The sequence below is a fragment of the Coffea arabica genome, chromosome 2c (assembly GCF_036785885.1).
Source record: "Coffea arabica cultivar ET-39 chromosome 2c, Coffea Arabica ET-39 HiFi, whole genome shotgun sequence".
NCBI classification, from domain to species: domain Eukaryota; kingdom Viridiplantae; phylum Streptophyta; class Magnoliopsida; order Gentianales; family Rubiaceae; genus Coffea; species Coffea arabica.
In genome coordinates, this window is record NC_092312.1 from 65,691,727 (window position 1) to 65,710,599 (window position 18,873).

At 34.5% G+C, this 18,873-nt stretch overlaps 1 protein-coding gene and 1 long non-coding RNA gene across 2 annotated transcripts; one reads left to right on the plus strand and one right to left on the minus strand.

The window, feature by feature from the left end:
• The first annotated feature begins 3,766 nt into the window (after nucleotides 1–3,766).
• On the plus strand, nucleotides 3,767–5,533 carry LOC140035381 (uncharacterized). The gene is made up of 2 exons (XR_011839540.1): nucleotides 3,767–4,440; nucleotides 5,174–5,533. It is a non-coding gene; the product is annotated as an uncharacterized lncRNA (long non-coding RNA).
• Nucleotides 5,534–10,306: 4,773 nt separating this feature from the next.
• LOC113727480 (polyubiquitin) lies at nucleotides 10,307–12,242 on the minus strand. Its single transcript, XM_027251675.2, has 2 exons — nucleotides 12,082–12,242; nucleotides 10,307–11,447 (listed from the first exon to the last, which is right to left on the minus strand). The coding sequence occupies exon 2, from the start codon at nucleotides 11,445–11,447 to the stop codon at nucleotides 10,530–10,532; it is 918 nt and encodes a 305-aa protein (XP_027107476.1). The 5' UTR covers nucleotides 12,082–12,242; the 3' UTR covers nucleotides 10,307–10,529.
• Nucleotides 12,243–18,873: the final 6,631 nt, after the last annotated feature.

Below are 18,873 nucleotides of genomic sequence, written 5' to 3' on the forward strand. Positions count from 1 at the left end.
AGTTTGCTATCCATGGTTTCTACAGCCTGCATTAACATTTTAATTGACGTAAGCCCTGATAAGCCTCCAATGGAGATGTGTACTACACAAGAGCACTGTCCCCATAAATCAAACCTGCAGCTTTTCTGGTCATGCTGGACCAAATTTAACATTGCCCTAAGGCTGATTCACCTGTAAATGGCTCACTTTCATCACCATCTAAGACACTTTTTTTCACCTATCTTTGGTGGTTTGAAGCAACCTAACGGTAAGTTTCTGCAGAATGTACACCTAATTATCTGCTAGCTAGTTTAATATGTCCTTCAGCAGTGCAAACTTAGTTTTGCTGTGCAGAATGTACGTTCTGTCAAGAATTATAGTACATGCACGACGAAGTGGCATTCTTCTTCCAATTAAAAGACTGTAGCTAATTAGTAACATGCTCCTGGCCACTGAGTTTTTGCGGCTTAATCTTCTTTAGCCAACTCTTCATTCTTATTTTTCTCGATGGATTCGTTTCTCTTGTATCCTCAAAATACAATGCTCCATAGGATAATGAAAACGCATGTATGTAATTACGATTTTCAATTTGCAAAAAGAGGAGAATAAATGCTTTGTATGTTGGAGTTTTCTTTCAGTGTCTGTATAGCTTTTCAATGTCTGAATCTCGGTTTAAAGAAAAATTTTCTATATTAACTTGAGTTCAGCTCATTTAAAACTCTTCAATGAGTTAGGTTTTAATCGATTTAACTCTAATTTAGTCAAAACTCAGCCTATTATATAATTGTACTTCAAATAGACTCAAAAACTTGATCAAAATCTATTTTTAAGGGCCAAGATGGGCTGTTTGAGTGAATGCAAATTTTTATTTATCAAAACCCTTGATTTACTTTATAATTTTAAAATTTCAAACAACTCTATTTTAATAAAAGTTATAAATATTAAAGTTTTTATTAAATTATTTTACCAAGGTAGAGTACAGTTACGCTACTCCGACAAATTAACCAAAAGATCCATCTTTTACTTCTAGATTTCATTCGCAATACTAGACTAGCATAGTCTTAAACAACAAGGATGAAATAAAATAAAATTTATAAGCATGGACCAAATCAAGAATTGAGATACTCTAGATTTTCAATTTCCAAATTTTCAAATCAAGTCTTTTAGTGTATTTGAATTCAACCTTAGACACGTCACTCTCTAAATTTGCAAACAAATTTTTTTTTTTTTTTTAACTTTCTCAGCTTTTCATTTCTCTAGTGATATCTTCATCATCATGCTCACTATAATCTTCATAGATTTTACTTTTCATTAGCGAAATTTTATTTTATATTAGGATGTGGATAAACTTCTTAAAAGGAAATCCATACAAAATCAAGTGACTTGGTTATTATATTGAAAAATACATCTTTAACCAAGTTGATAACAAATTGATTTTGCAACCTTTTAGAAGACTGATAGTCCTAGAAGACAAATGTAATGCATAAGGAATACAATAGTTTTTTACTTTATAATAATTTATAGGAAAATTTTGTGGTCCGTTTATAGAAACGTTCCCTCAATGTATATCCCACTATAATAGGGATTTATATTTTAAATATTTAGTACCGTTACAATCCAAAGTTAGGGTACTCTGTTCTTATAATGGAGGAAAGTTATAAAGAGCTAGTCTTTTATGGGAAAGTGATACTTTACAGAAAGTGACCGCGATTTGGTTTATGAAATTACCCCAAACCAAAATTTAGAATGAATTTGTTTGTTTTGAAACCTCAAGGGAGTGTCAGTGCAAGTGTATTCCTTTGTTTTATAAGAATTGTTATAAAAATCTCGGATAAATTTGAAATTTAATTGCATTTAATTCCGAAACACTCATCAAACCAAGCATCAGGAATAGGAATGATGCTAATTCCAATGTGTGAACTAAGCTAGATATTGGAATGAAAAGTTTAATTCCAAAATCCAGAGTCTATGATTCCATTTCCATTTCCGGTTCCAATATGTGAAACAAGCACCCCTAAGTTATATTGTATTCAAATTTGACCCACTTAGACTTAGTGCATGTCTTGGCTCCGCTTCTACGTGATATTAATTGTAGAATCCAAATTTTAGGGTTCTAATAATAATTAGTATATACAGGATTACAGTATTAAAGAAATAAAATAATCAGCCATATGTGAGTGAGAGAAAAGAAAATAAATAATTCAGATTATTATTGACATCTCAGAAGAAAGCCACACCACAATTTATTGAAATCTCAAATTTCAAAGCAATAGAAGAAAGCCATATCACAATAAAACTTAATAAACTCTTTAAGACTTTTTTTGAGAAAACACTCATGTTTTTAACCTACAAGGCTTGTTGGGTGAAATAGAAACTTACCAATAAAACACATAGAGTTATTAAAAACCGGATCCCAATAAAACTAGTAAATATATGAATAGAAACTTCAGACGGGGATACGTGGTGCTTGCTGACGCAAGTTCCATGCTGTCAACAGACTTCTTGCATGGGATCTAAGCCCATTGAGCAGCATTTGGATGCCGCTGAAAAGCCAATAGCAGGTGCACTGAAGCAGCGGCCATGCCGCTATAGCAGCAGATAGTGCCCAAGAAGCCTTAAGCAGCACTAGCCCAGGGTGGTACGGGAGGAGCAAGGATAGTAATGAGAAACTGGAGAGGACTCCGCTAGCGAAAGCAGCACCATTCAACATATCCGCATATTTATAGCAGCGATTCTGCAGTTGCTTGATAGCCAGAAATAATAGGGGGTAGGAAAGTATAGCAGCAACGAAACTCCAGGTTTGCGGAGGATGTGTTTCAAATGGGTCCTCAGACTTGGCCTGATACTTCATTGCAACAACCCCAGATAAAGAGAGAATCAAATAGTTTAAGAGTTTGTGACAGGGAGGTGTCGAGTTCAGTTGATCCTCAATCACTTCATCCCTGTAAGATAGTGAAGATAGTTCTTAATTTTTGTTATTTTTGACAGTTCTTAATTGCATCAAGGTTTTGTGCTAGAAAAAGGGAAAAAGGATTTTGTTCTTAATTTTAGTTATTTTGCTAGAATTCAAAAATAGAATCTAATGTTTAGTACTATGGACTACGGAGTGGATGGTGTGACGACCCAACCTGATCCTCATTTACACCTTAGGAATCTTAAAATTTACACTTTAAGAATTCTTAATGTGTCCTCCAGAGTCAAACCTAGAAGTACATTTCCAAAAGCAAAGACATGATTGCTAGCATATAACTCAAAATCTCAAAACAAAATATGCCATTTGACTTTCCTTGTCAGATACTAACTTTGAATAACGTCCTTGAAGCCCTGGCAAACCAGGTTGTCTCAATTGAATTCATTCACATTGAAAATTATTATTATTATTATTATTTTTGAAAACACCAAAAACAAAACTTGTAACCTAACAAGCCTAATGAGAAGCATGTGTGCACGAATGATCATGGTTCGCGGTCGTGGGTCGCGTTCGCGTCGGCGTCGCGGTTCCGGTTGTTCCACATCCGTCACGGCATATCGATTAAATATCGGGTGATACGCAAGTTAAAGTATATAAAACTTTCAAAAATTCTAAAAAAATTATTAAAAATAAAAAATAATATAAGCAATACAACTATCAAATTAAATTTGATAAAAAAAACCTAAGTTAACATAGACACCATGTAAGTCTTAAAAAAAAAATGATGCAGTTCTAATTAATAAACAAAAGATGTTGAAAAAAATCCAGTTCATTTGTTGTTAACTAATCCAATTTAATATTTGTTGGACTATTCTAATATTGTTCCTTTGGTGTCAGGGGGGTTGAAATGTTGAATGAATGGAAACGCGAATTCATTCAAAAAACAGAGGAATAAAGTTTTAGGTATCCCCCTTTGATCAAGAAATGTTTGCTCGGGTTACAGAGAAAGTTGGCAGGAAGTGAGATAGAATCCGGTGGCCATTGACCTGTGATTTAGCTGTAATTTTTTCTTTTTCTTTTTTTTTGTTGTTGGGTGTTTCTCTCTCTCTCTCTCCTCACTCCATTCTATCCCCTCACATTCCCACATACACAACCCACACTGCCTCCCATAATCCCTAGAAAACGTCCTTCCATTCCACCGCCTTCCCCCCTTATTTCTCTCTGTCTCTCTCTTCTCAAGCTCCACCACCATTACCAGTTTACCACCACCCACAAGAATCTCCAAAACCCCTCATCCCACAAAATTTTTACAGATTCATCTTACTACCAAATTTGCTCCAATTCTTCTTGTTCGTACTCCCAATATGAAGATTGGGATCAATCCCAACGAAATTACGAGTCTTACAATCACAACCCTCAAGAAACCTCAACTAATCATGATGGGTTGCACTAGCAGAAGTGATGGAATGAGGATGGCAACCGGTGGGAGAAAGAGAAAATCATGTGGGTGATTTTGTTGTCTGACTCGCGAGTTGACTCAGCCAAACTCGGTAAGTTTTACTGATTTCTTATTGATTTGAGTTGACTCGGTAAATATCAACCGAGTCAATTCGGATTCCGGTGAAACGGCAATTCGAGTGTCGGCCGCGTACTGGTGAGTTCAGTTCCGGTTATGACTCGGCCGAGTCAACTCGGACTCGGCCGATTTGGCGAACCATGCATTTGATGCACATTATTCTTGACACACACACAAGTCCGAATCTTATGAAAACGAAACTCTCAACTCAAACACAGGTCAAAATGTTCTTAACGAGTTCTAGAAAATTAATCAAAATTAAACCTATAACGAAGGTTGATAATATTCAAGCTTAACCAGATAAACATAGGCAAACCAACAAGTATTGCCATTGTTAACAAAACACCATCGCCGACTCCCCAGGCAAAAGTGCGTTCAACCTCAGCGCACCAATTGCCTCAAGACTTTGTACAGAACAGAGCTAACCTCTTGACTTTGTACTTGAAAAACGGACATGAACTTGCCCATGAAGTTCCAACTATCAGATTGCAAAATATCATGTTTGCTTGCCAAAAGGAGGTCATCCAAACACGAATTCAAAGAAACTACAGAATATGCCAAGATTGCACAAAGTCTCTTAAATAGCCAAGATTCATGCCCCATCATTATTATGTATATAAAACTCTCTCATGATATACGACTGACTGTCCAAATCTATCTAGTTGTACACTTGTACTAGTACTTGACATCAATATATAATGGTGCAGAAGCCAAGACATGCTAAAGATTGAACAGCATTCGAAGCTCTGTAAGTACAAAAAGGATCATTAGAATATGTAAATGAGTGACCAGCTGACCTGCGTGGGTTTCCGGCGAGATCATTATCGTTAGCAGGATCAAGTTGGATCACAACAGCGTCCCCCATCAGTACTTGTTGCGATGGAAGGATGGAACCAGTCGATATTATATAGGACTTCATGTATGGAACTCGTCCCCCCTCAACACTTGTTCCGTAATTACGTTTTACGGATGATGACGTGTGTGTCGTCGAATGACGTGTATTTTGTCACCTAACCACCTTGACGTTTCATGCAATATCACCTAACTACCTTGAGGTTTTCAAAATATCACTTAGCACCCCTCGAATTGACATTTTAGTAACATTGTCACTCTTCTAACCAAAAGTAATGTTAAAAAATTCATGTTGGAGGAGAGAGATTATTTTAGCTCCTTTAATACCCTTAACCTATAGAAAAATGAATATTTTACAAACCAAGGAAAAAAAGTACTAAATTGGAACCATCTTAAAAGTGAGGAAATGAAAAGTGATAAGATTTTATATTACAGCCAATAGTTATTTCTATAGTAGAGAGAGACAGTAAAAGCAAATATTTTTAAAACCATTTCTATAAATAAAACCCTCCGTAGCATTGAAGGCAATTAGCATATAAAAATCATACATTTGAGCCAAAAACACTCAGCAATAGATGAAATTCAACTTCAATATTATACAGAGAATTTACTCAAAATAGACGGACTTTTTTATGGGTGTGAAATATGAAAATTTTATTATAAAAAACTCAAATTTTGAAAAACTACAGTTCGGAATTTTAGTTACTTTATTTCTCTTGCATTCTGCATGAATAGGAACAAATAACTAAATAAATAAATAAAGCTGTGAAACACAAAAAAAAAAAAAGAGCCTGCAGCTATTTTTTTGCAAATGCACTGAATATTTCATTGATTAAATCCTATATTTCATTGACATTTAGAAAAAGAAAAACAAGTTTAGAAAATTTAAATATGAGGGTATTATTGAAAATTCATCACCTTTGATATTAGCATATGGCTCTACTATCACTTCAAGGGTGCTAAGTGATATTTTGAAAAATTTAGGGGAGCTAGGTGATATTTCATGAAACCTCAGCGGAGGTTTCTGAAATTATCCCTTGTGGTGGACTTCATTTTGCACAAGCGGCAAGTGGGTAAAGTGTAATTTGCACCTAAGGACGTCTTAGGACTGAAGGAGTTGCCTAAACGCGTTCTACATGGCAGCTTTGAGAGCTCTAGTTTGCATTCTTTTGCTGACCTGACCTTGGTTCTCCAATTCTAAGGAAGGAATTTGATTGGGTTGGAAGGCTTTGACGGTGGACCCTGGAACGATTGTGCCATCTGAATTATCACGACAGAAAAGGCAACCCAATTGGATGCTACGAAGGAAAATGGAATTGCTTATTGTAGGCTAATTTACTTATTTTTACTATCGATTTGTGAGCCGGTTTGTGCATGTAAAAATTAAATAGAGAGCTCCTTTTTTCTTTTTTTTTTTTTGTGTTAACAACGTTAGATGCCATATAATCTAATCTAGTCTAATTTAGCAGGAAGGGGTAAGGGGAGATGGTCAAGTAAGACCAGCCACATAATGTGGCAAATTTGAGGAAGGCAGGATTGAACCCCTGACCTCCAACATCACCCTGGACCAAATGGCCAGTGGCCAAATAGAGAGCTTAATAGCTCTAAATGTAAATGGAAGGCTGTCTATTTAAAAAGAAATATGAGTGTATCATTGTGAGAACTCCTACTTTAGTTTTTCACCCCTAATTTTTTCATTGGGTATTGTCGTTAACAGGATCAAGTTGGATCACTACAGCGTAGGGCTGCAAACGAGCCGAGCCGAGTCGAGTTTTAATCTAATCGAGCCGAGTCTCGACTAAATTTTACCAAGCTCGAACTCGAGCTCGAGCTCGACGAGCTGGCAATTTTCGAGCTCGAAAAAAATAAAAAAATTTATTTTATTTTTTAAAAAAATAAATAAAATAATATTTTTTTCTGAATAAATAATAAAATATTAAGGATATATACGTAATTTCACTATGAAAATAAAAAATAAAAAAAAATATATATAATATACGTAATTTTATTATTAAATAAAAATAAAAATAAAAAAAATATATATATATACTCAAACTCGCGAGTCGGCTCGCGAGCTAACGAGCTTAATATTCTGAGCTCGACTTCGAGTTTGACTCGAGCTTGACTCGAGCTGCTCGCGAGCGGCTCGATTCGTTTGCAACCCTATTACAGCGTCGCCCATCAATACTTGTTGTGATAGCAGGATGGAACCAATTCTTATATATAGAAAGAAATGGCCTTTTCACTGAATAATGTCTGATTCCAAAGCTATACATACAACTTCGTTAACCTGGACTAATATTAGCCACCCACCAGTCATTGAGGATTTCAATTACCATGCCTTCTTTTATTTTTCCAACTTATTCCTAAAAAAAGCATTATTCTTCGTATGCGTTGGCTGGCCACTTTATCTTTAATAAGTGCGTGTGATAATTTAGATAATGTAAAGACCAATCTAAAATCCAGCAAATCAAGCAGAGAAGTTACGTGTTTACTAATAGAAATTATTAATTAGTTAGACTAAATTTACTAATACATTTATATTAATATATTTAATTAGTAAAAATTTCTTATATCCCATTTACAAAGAGCCAATAACTATCATTTACGATGTGGTTTATAATATATTTATTATGTTCTATTCCGAAAGAGTCGACGAACCAAACATCAACTATAGTAATGATACGCATTTCAGGTACTTGAACCAAACAAATGTATTGGAACCAAAAAATTTAAACAAGATGAATAGCTTCCCTTACCATCTAACGGATTCTAGTCAAAATCAGAATCAAGCAAATTCTTCTACCATAAAATTGAGCATCTAAACAAGGGATTAATATACTTTGCTATCAAGACCAGTTGAAGTTCCGGTGAGCAGAAACATAGGTGTACGTCACATACAGATGAATAGGCAGAGATGCAATAGTCAGGATGATGAAGCAAATCTCCTATGCTCTCAGCAACCAAAATGGAGGGTATTGCATGTATTCATTTGACTTAAAACATGTAGACTACGCACTTGTGCACAGATTCAGCAGTAAAAATGACTCTTTACTTCATCTCTGACTTTGAAGTAAATTAAATGAGCCGCTTATGCTTCTGATGAAAGACAAATCCTACGCGGCAGGATGAAAAATTTTATCTTGGTCCGAACTCATTACTATTTAGTAAGCTTAACGGTTGAACTTGAAAAAATAAATAATATCATCAGGGCGTGGAAAAAAGCAAGAATTGGAATGCAGAATCTACGCACGTAGAGAAATGGCTGCCTGCGCGCCGTACTTTCCCGTCAAGAAAATTTTTTTTTACGTTCTTTGTATATATACCTTTCAATTATCTTTTTATTTTATATATATTAAATTATTACCATATATATATTTTTTTTAAAAAAAATAGCAATCCAAAGGGCAGCAGTTTGGTAAGGGCAGCCGACAGGCCCTTTATTGGTACGTTCGGCATGTGGTAAATCAAAATCGTGTCACTTATGCACTTACCACCATTAGTGTAAGATATTGGGATGAAATTATTCTTATTATATAAAATAAGGGAAAAATTAGAATTCTTATATATTGTACCTAAGGACAAATTCGTTCAGCGGCTTTATATTCTATTATTTATTTGAAAACTTAACTTGTGGTGGATCTTCTGCACATGCAAATTGTGCTTTTATACACAGTGACGAATTCATGATTTTAGTTTGGGGGATAAAAATTCTATATCAAATAAAGCACACTAAATGTAAACACAAAAGTTCAATAGACTATAATCAGGAATAAGAAATTTTTAAAAACAAAAGATAAAGTATAAAGAAAAAAATGTGAAAATTATATTATATATCGTTTCTATTCACTATCACCAAGAAGTGTTTAAAATCGTGGTTGAAGATTCTCCAATTTGTACAATAGTTGATTTTTTTTTTTTTTTTTTGCTTTGATTTTCTATACAACAAATACAGTGTTATATTAGTTGCTATTTTAAAGTTATAGCGTTTCAAAAATCTAAGAGTTAGTCTGTTATAAGAAATTTGTTTGAAAAATAGTACTAATTACCCTATATAATCTTGGATTTTCTATATAACAAATACAATGTTATATTAGTTGCTGTTCTAGTAATTGTTGTTCAAAAATAGTACTAATCGTAAGGTAATGTAGATACTAATGGTATATTTTTATATATATAAAAAAAACTAATTCTAGTTTGATATAAGATACTTTATCTAAAGAAATTAATCAAAATAACAAAAACAGCTATTGATAATTATATTTAAGGGGTCAGAGTTTTTAGTTGACAACTAAAATTACAGGGAGAATCTTAAAATTTTAAAAACTTTTTGGGGGTTGCTGCCACTGTCCGTCCCTTCCGTGTTTGCCCCTATTTATACAAGCACTGGGGTTGTGCTCTACTTCAAAAAAAAATTACAAATGATGACAAAATAAAATTTGTAGATTACTATTTACTAGGTATGTGTGACTGTGTATATCAATCTGAAGACATTCATTAAAATATACTTTACGTGTTATATGTTTAAAAATATAAAATTAATTAGAGAAACTAAATAAACATAAAGAAGAGTAGGCAAGATTAAATAAGTCAAATAATAATTTGTTGCTATATGTGTGTGTGTGTGTGTGTAATATTATAGTAGATAAATACTAGGTGTGTTAACGATAAACTTAAAAGGGAAAGGTATATGATTGGAAAATTTTAGGACAAAAAAACCTCAATGTGCTTCGTACGGACATTGACCACAAAAAAACCCTAATGTGTAATTTCAGACTAAAATCTGTTGAAACAAGAAACAGCCCAATTTACCAAGAAACAGCCCAATTTACCACTCCCACCAAGAAGGCGAGCACAAGCACATAGAACATGCGGAAAATGATTATCAGGGAAGAACTGGACAACTGAACGAGCTACGCATGCTCTCAAGCCCAGCAAATATACAAACTGAAAACAAGAAGAAATCAAGTAAACATAATAACGCAAACTTTAACAAAAGCTTTTAGAAGTCCTCGATTTTATTTGGCAACAGATAACACCACTATAAAATCCCATCACAGCAAACAATATAACACCACCATCCAATCCCACAACGAAAATTACAAAGGCTTTAAAAAGCCAGTCACCATGACTTGGGCAGCAAAGAGACACAAGCAAAGCAAATTATTAACAGGATTATGTAACTTCCAATAGCAAGACAGCCTTCAACATTCAGAAGCCACCACGAAGACGCAGGACAAGGTGGAGTGTGGACTCTTTCTGGATGTTATAATCAGCCAAAGTCCTTCCATCCTCCAATTGCTTACCAGCAAAGATCAACCTCTGCTGGTCAGGTGGGATACCTTCCTTATCCTGTATTTTAGCTTTCACATTGTCAATGGTATCTGAGCTCTCCACCTCCAAAGTGATGGTCTTTCCAGTCAAAGTCTTTACAAATATCTGCATTCCACCTCTCAACCTCAGCACCAGGTGAAGAGTTGACTCCTTCTGAATGTTGTAATCCGCAAGAGTACGGCCATCTTCAAGCTGCTTACCAGCAAAAATCAACCTCTGCTGATCCGGTGGGATTCCTTCCTTGTCTTGAATTTTGGCCTTCACATTGTCAATTGTATCAGAACTCTCCACCTCCAAAGTGATGGTCTTTCCTGTCAATGTCTTTACAAATATCTGCATTCCCCCACGAAGCCTGAGCACCAGATGAAGGGTGGATTCCTTCTGAATGTTGTAGTCAGCCAAGGTACGACCATCCTCGAGTTGTTTTCCGGCAAAGATCAGCCTTTGCTGGTCCGGAGGGATGCCCTCCTTGTCTTGGATCTTGGCCTTGACATTGTCAATGGTGTCAGAGCTTTCGACCTCAAGGGTAATTGTCTTCCCAGTGAGAGTCTTAACGAAAATTTGCATCCCTCCCCTCAAACGCAGAACCAAATGAAGGGTGGATTCCTTCTGAATGTTGTAGTCAGCCAAGGTACGACCATCCTCGAGTTGTTTTCCGGCAAAGATCAGCCTTTGCTGGTCCGGAGGGATGCCCTCCTTGTCTTGGATCTTGGCCTTGACATTGTCAATAGTATCAGAGCTTTCAACTTCAAGGGTTATGGTCTTTCCAGTTAGGGTTTTCACGAAGATCTGCATCTGTTGAGAAAGAAAAAACCAAAACACCAAATCAGATCCAATTAATATAAATTCCTCACCCCAAAATTGAAATTGCTAGCAGAAAATATACCCTAGCAAAAGAAAACTCACTCCCAAGGAAAGACCTGAATAACAGAAGAATAGGAGCACCAAATTTCTTAATTTAGGGGTTCAACCCAAAAATTATATAAAAAAAAACCCAGATCAAAATCGGACCACCACAATTAAAAGCATTAAAATGGCAAAAATCTTCTCGTTCAACCAAATTAATCCACATGGGTTCATCGGTTATCAAAAGGCTAAGAAGCTACAGCGTCGATTAAGGCATCAAGGAACAAAAAGCCTAAATTGATAGATCATACACAAGACCCGAATATCAGGAAAAGGGGCAACCAATTTCCAAAATTAGGATTGTATTGCAGAAATTATAGAAAACCTAGCATCAAAATCCGACTAATTAAAAATAATAAAAACGCAACCAATATAATCACTATCAGATCCGTCTATGATTGGGAGATTAAGAAACTAGAACCATATCAGAATCAATTAAAGCAGCAAACAAACAACAAATCTTTATGTATTCTGAAAACAAACAGAAAAGGATAAATCGTCGGAGAAGGAAGGAATTGATTACCTTGTGAGAGAAGAAACAGAATAGCAGTGAAGGCTTTTGATTGACGAATTTGAGAGAGGATTTGAACAAGGATCGATGAATGAGTGGGAGAAGGGAGGAAGATGAGGGTATTATATACAAGTTTTGAGGAGTCCAGAGCTGGTCAGCATTGACGTCTGGGAAAACCCAAAACCGTAAGCGACACGCAATTGCAAGTCGGTAGATTCGCTTTGGATCCGGGGCACCTAAGATTGGCTATTGACGGATCGGACTACGTTTGCTCGAGTCGTTGGAGAATTGACCCTACGTCTCAAAATCAACCACTGCATTGAGCCGAGGCCAAGTGGCTCGATTTGGACCATTAATTGAATGGAGTTGACTACTTGACTCACGTGCTCTAATTGCACGGATCCTTTTTCCGATTCAGTTTTGTGGTTTCCTAATTTCCCCCTTTATGGTGAGGAAAATTTTCAGGTCTTCTGTTACACAATAAAGTGTGGCGCGTAACATTCATATTACACATTTTTTAACATCGACACCTATTTTTTTTTTTAATCATTATGATTATACTTCTAATTAAGTTGAATTATTAAGATAAACACATGTTAATACATGAGGATACAAAACCGTCTGTCGAACTTATAAACACAAAGCAACTACTCCCTCCGTCCCGTTTTGTTAGTCTTGATTTTTTTTTCACACAGATTAAGAAAGTGTAATTAATTTGGTTGGAAACATAAATTTAGATTAATAATTTCCTAAAATACCCTTATGCTAATCACGAAGAGTACCAATTAATATCAATCATGGGTTAGTATTGAAAAAGCTCAATGTATTCAATGTAGTGGGTTAGTATTTAATAACAATGTATTAATAACAAGATATTTAATAAGGGTATTTTAGACAATTTAAAAGATTACTACATTTCTTAATGGGAAAGTGGACTACAATTTGGGACAGACAAAAAAGGAAAACAAGACTATCAAAGTGGGACGGAGGGAGTATCACATAAACCTTCAAATGAATTTACAAAAGTTTCAAACATAGAAAATCGCTCATATAATGCTTCATGCTAAACTCTTGACATATATACATTACTAGGGTACAAAAACCAGATAGGCTACAATTTTGCAAAATTCAACTCTAGAAACATAGCCTGATCAAAATTAATCTTCCAACCATTCTAGACCTGCTTCTCATCTGCAAAAGGAAATTAATTAGGGTGAGCATCCTCTTGCTTAGTAAGTAGCCTAGTCACATCACCATTGGATCGAGCATATTAATATTACATAGAACGTTTTGTAAAATCATTTCACAAAATTCAATCACAATTAGAAAATTACATGCATATTACATATACGATGCATAACTATGCATGAATTCATGTTTTATTAATTTTTAATTACAATATGTGGATCTTTTTCTCTTTTCACTTTGCATTCAGTTAACGAGTATTCCACGGTTATTATTATATCTCGTGACAAGACTCTTATATATTATTATTCTTTCCCGTGATAAGGCCATTTATAAGTTAAAAACGTAGTTCCGAATAATTACTACGATCACTACTTTTTCGTGTGATAGGGCCATTTGTCTACTATTATAACTCGTGGAAGGGCTGTACCGGCATTTAAATGTAGCAATTCTAGATTCTTTTCCTGTCCCTTATTTATTCAAGCAAGTCTAATGATATTCGAAATATTGCATAACAATCGCATTTGAAACATATAGTACAATTATTCATAAGCACATAGTCATCGAACAATTACATATGCTCAATCCAATTTAATATAACAAAATATATTCTTGCATAACAAGTAGCAAGTAAAGCCTTTTATGAATACATTTAAAAACCATAGAGATATGAAAGAACCACTTACTCCATAGTCAAGATAAATTGGAATTTGTCTATAGTGTCACCCAAAATTCTTCTTTATCCTTCCCCTAAAATAGTAAAATAAAAATATTAATTATCTGTTTGAAACTCCTAGTAGTAATCTAGAACGTAAATCATCTCAACTGTTATGCCAATATACTTGAGTCGACTATAGAGTTGCACTGCTATCTATCATTTTCAGCATGGACAAAGTTCCATTAAACATGCATAACATGGTTTGTATACTTCGGAAAATTCAAAATTTCAAGCCGTTAAAAACTAGAATCAAGGCTCTAACTATTTTTAGAAGGAACCACCGAGAGATTCAGATCATAAACTTATCTAAATTCAGTCACAATTCGGTACACTTTCAAGTTCCTATGTTATGCAAGTGGAAATTTCAACAAATGCAGTCATTAGTTAAACACATATAACTCAGGTTATATATGTCAAATTACTGTAAAATTGGTGGCCTTAGAACCGACACTAGAAATGCTAAACAAATCCAGAAGGAATCATTTAGTGAATCAATCAATAGAGGGCCCTAAGTTGGACCACAAGTCAGCGCAAATTCCAGTCTCTAGCTGCGCGGGTCTTGATTTTCAGCAAATTTTGCAAATTTTCTGGTATTAATAGACAACGAATCAGAGCTTGGATTTTATATTGTTGAACTATCTCTGAATCTAGTTTCTAACAGAATTGTACTTCATCCAATTTCAATATTTTCATATCAAGTTATGGCCAACTTACTAAAGCTGCGCAAAGGTGACTGTTAACCTTGAGGTTAGTTAGAACCCAAGGTTTCTTGGCCATTAACATTTAAATTCTCTTCAGTTTCATGCATATACCCACATCAAATGCTTGGTTACAAGTTAATAACAACATATGCAAAAAATCATAGCCATAAAATTGGTTTATAGCTGTCCAGCTTCAATTTTCCCAACTAGTAGTTACCAACTCAACTTTGGTTCATAAAGATCACCAAATCCTATTAAGTTCCACTAATAAAATTCAATTCTACACATTAGTTACCTCAAATCAAGTGAACTCTGGTGGATTTGGACCCCTAGTTGCTCCCCCAGAGTTGTTATGTTCTTCCCTCCATTTCTTTCTACAAAATGAGAGCACAAAGTCGATACATAGGAGCTCCAAGTGGTAGAGAAGATATATATCAAGGCAATTTGTACTTTGGTTCTCAAACTCTTGATACAATTGTAAAAAATACCTCCCCCACTTATACTAATTCCAGCAGCACAAAGTTATTATGTTTTTTTTTTTTTTTATTTTTTCAAGGCAAGAAGGGGGATTTTGTTTATGCTGTTAGAGCTCAGCAGATAAAAGTTAATACTATTTTTTCTATGAAAAATGTTTTCATCTCTCGAATGTTAGGTCTCGTGCCCTTATTTGCATATTAAGTATTATTTTTTCATCTCTCGAATAACTGTGAGACATAATCCTCTACTCATGAATCTAACAAGAAATTTTCAGCTTTTTTTATGCACGGGATGATGTTGAAATTGATCTTCTGTAGCATTCTATGTGAAAATTGATCTTCTGTATAATTCTATTCTATTATGTTTGTTAAATTAGAGATCAAAACTAAGTATCTTCTAAGATTACTGTTAACATAAACTAAGGAGAAACATTAATTTCAACATAAAATTTTCATTAACCAATAAGCTGTAGCAGGTCAGAGTTTGGATAAAGAGAGAGAACTTGATTTGCATAATAGTAAAGTATAACTGTATAAAGGCTTGCTAGATCAGTGCAATAATTGCAAACATTTATACTGTAGCAGGTCAATATATGTTTTAATTGGATTAATTTCACTTTATACTCTCGAATTATATGCGGTATCCCATTTTGATCCTTAAATTTCAAAATCGGATACTTTATTCCCTAAACTTTCAAAATCATACCACCCAAGCAAAAATATTGATGGAATCCAAAAAACTAATGGTGGATCGAGATGTGGGCCACATGTGCCCTTGTGCAAGGGCATTATAGGAAATTCAAGGAAAATGTCTCAAAAAGAAAATGAAAATGGGAAGGAAATTAGGGGTATCATCAAGGAGGGAAACTTTCCCTCTACTTAACCTATACATGTGGGACATTGATTTAAGAGTTACCCGATCAAAGTCATAAACCCGATCCAAGACATAAGAAATCTAGGATCGTCTTCCTCAAACAGAACATTTTTCACTCTTGCATTGTTGCAGCAGAAGAATGAAGAGGAAAAAGGCCTATGAACTTCGTTCAGCAAAAACCCCAAGGGATGGGAAAAAAGGAATTGCAATTGTGAAAAAAAAGCACTACTGATAACATCATGGACAAGCATAAACCCTGCCAGAAGATTTTATCGATGTGCTAATTAAGTAGGCGTTACGGTCAATTAGGGTTAACCTTGTACTATCCTTTGAGTTTTTTTTAATAGGTTTGGTGTTTCAAATATTTTCTAGTGTTTGATTAGGAAATTGGAGGCTGTTGATATTAGGATTGGGTTGATCCTGAAATGAGTCAAAGGGTAAAGCAGATAATACCTAGCCTATTGAGATCGATGAAGAAGATGGAAGCTAAGATAGCCGGCTTGAAAGAGAACTCAAGGTGGCCGCAAGGAAAAGCTAGGGAGGCTGAAGATGTACATCATCTTCCAGTGGGTATACATTGAAGTGTGGTTTCTACTGGCAAAACTTGAGGTAAAAAATGACCAGAGACATTGAGAAGAAGAAGCATTATGATATATGAAGTAGTTTGTTTAGGATAAATCTAAGGTTAGTTGCAACTTTTCTGTAGGTAATGTAGTAGACTATGTATTAACATATTTTAAAAGAATGAAATCAGGTAGTGTTGCTGTAGAAAGCTGTTTACTCGGATGAAATGTAATTTTGCTAGCACATATAAGATTATGAGGTTAGTTTCTAAGTGGGCTGTTTTCTAAGTGGGCTTTGATTGACTGGAATCTTGTGTGAAATAGCCAAAAAATGTGATAGTAGTAATGATGAGCAACTGATATTTGAACTGGATTAAGCCAACTGTGATTACATATCATTCTGAGAAGAAAAAGACATGTTCAACCTTCGCCCAAGCTATAACAGCAAACAAAACAAATACTAGTAGGCTAGCTCATCCAAAAACAAAAATAGCAGATAGAACCTTTTTTTGACCACAAAACTAATTCAACACCAGACATTTAGTGGTCCTAAATGAACAAAAAGACCCACCACATGACTATTTGGCACCAGAACTTCGATTTCACAACTTAGCAAATGCATTCCCTTCTCCATGGAGCTGCACATTCCCAATTCCACCTAAATGCATGTTATGGCCCGCAGCAGCTTGGAGAGTAGATACGTTAAAACAGATATTGCCATTCGACATGAAAGGTGCTGGTTGAATTACTGGTTCCACTTTATGAGCTCTTTCTTTATCAGCCTTTTTTTTTTTTTTGGTCCCAACTCTACATCTTTGTCTTTTCCACTTCAGCAGAACTTCTGTTATCAAAATTTTCTGGTTCCATTGCATGATCATTTTTGCTGTCAGTTTCGTCTGCCTTGTTTAATACCAAATCTGGTGGAAATTCCCCTAATACCTCAATGTCACTTGTGGTATCAGCCGAAACATCTATTTGTTCAGCCTCTTCCTTAGCCTGATTTTCATGAAAGTTATCTCCTTGCTGATTGGCTCCATCATTAGGACCTCGGGAATGGAAATTCATCACATTTCCTGCCCCTCCAACCCTTAAATACATTTCTGCAACCCTATTTGGAGGTAATTTATTCACTATTACCTCACAATCTCTGTCACACATGCAAAATAATAGTCCTGTGTCCAATGGCATGACTGGAAGTTTACAGTACTACCCAAAACCTGCATTTTTAGGGTACCCCAGTCTCTTTGTGCACTTATCTAGCACTTGTAATGAACATTTGTACTTTGCTGCCAAAAGTTACTTTTTCCTCATTTTATCCCTTAAACCGTCAGTTGACTCTAATGTTGTGTAATGGTAATGTCAAAAAGACATTTATATCCTTAATAGTTAAATGCAGTAATTCCCCAAACTTGTTTTGCACTTTATCCTCTAACATAATTTTTTTTTTCCAATTTGTTTGTTTGTCACTAAAATCATTGGTCAACTTCAATATTTTATAACACTTAGGATAAATAATATCTAAAAAATCAATATTCCTAATACGATAATAAAAAATAATATATTTATAGATATGGCCCTAATTGAATTTCATCCCATAATTATACTTTTTTAAGATTGAGGGAAATATCTTGTTGATTTCATGTAATAATGGAAAAAATAATAAACATTGTTATTGAAAAATGTATATGCAAAATTATTATTAAAAGACTAAAAATGCTCGAATATTGCCCGTTTCTCTTTATAAATCTGCATATTGTTGTGCTTTTCTTTTAATAGCTAGATATTTTCTTTATATTGGAGAATACATTTTTTTTTTCATTTATAATACTTAGAAAAGAGAGAAACACAGTTGATTTGGGGTTCAAAATTTTTGGGTTCATTTCTTTTAGTACATCATGATTAGATGCTATTAAAAATTGTTTGGATTGCTAAATTTTTCTAAGAATCTTTTTTGTTGCATCATAGACACGTTTCTCATTCATCTATTTATTTTTTAACCACTTTTTTAGTTTACAAATATCAAATCACAAAAAAGTATTACAATATTATTTCTAAAAAAATTTCCAAATAATCTTCAATACAAACAAATCTATAGAACTTTAATAATATTTTTATTGTTTATTTTTCACTAAATAATTTTGTTTTTTCTCCATATCAAATAAAATGAGCAGGATATTTTCCTCTATCCAAAAATCTGAAACTATGGAGATAAAATTTAACAAGAGTTGGCTTCTCACATAGGTAGAATTCAAAACCAATTGTGTAATTTGTGTGAAGTTATTTCTTC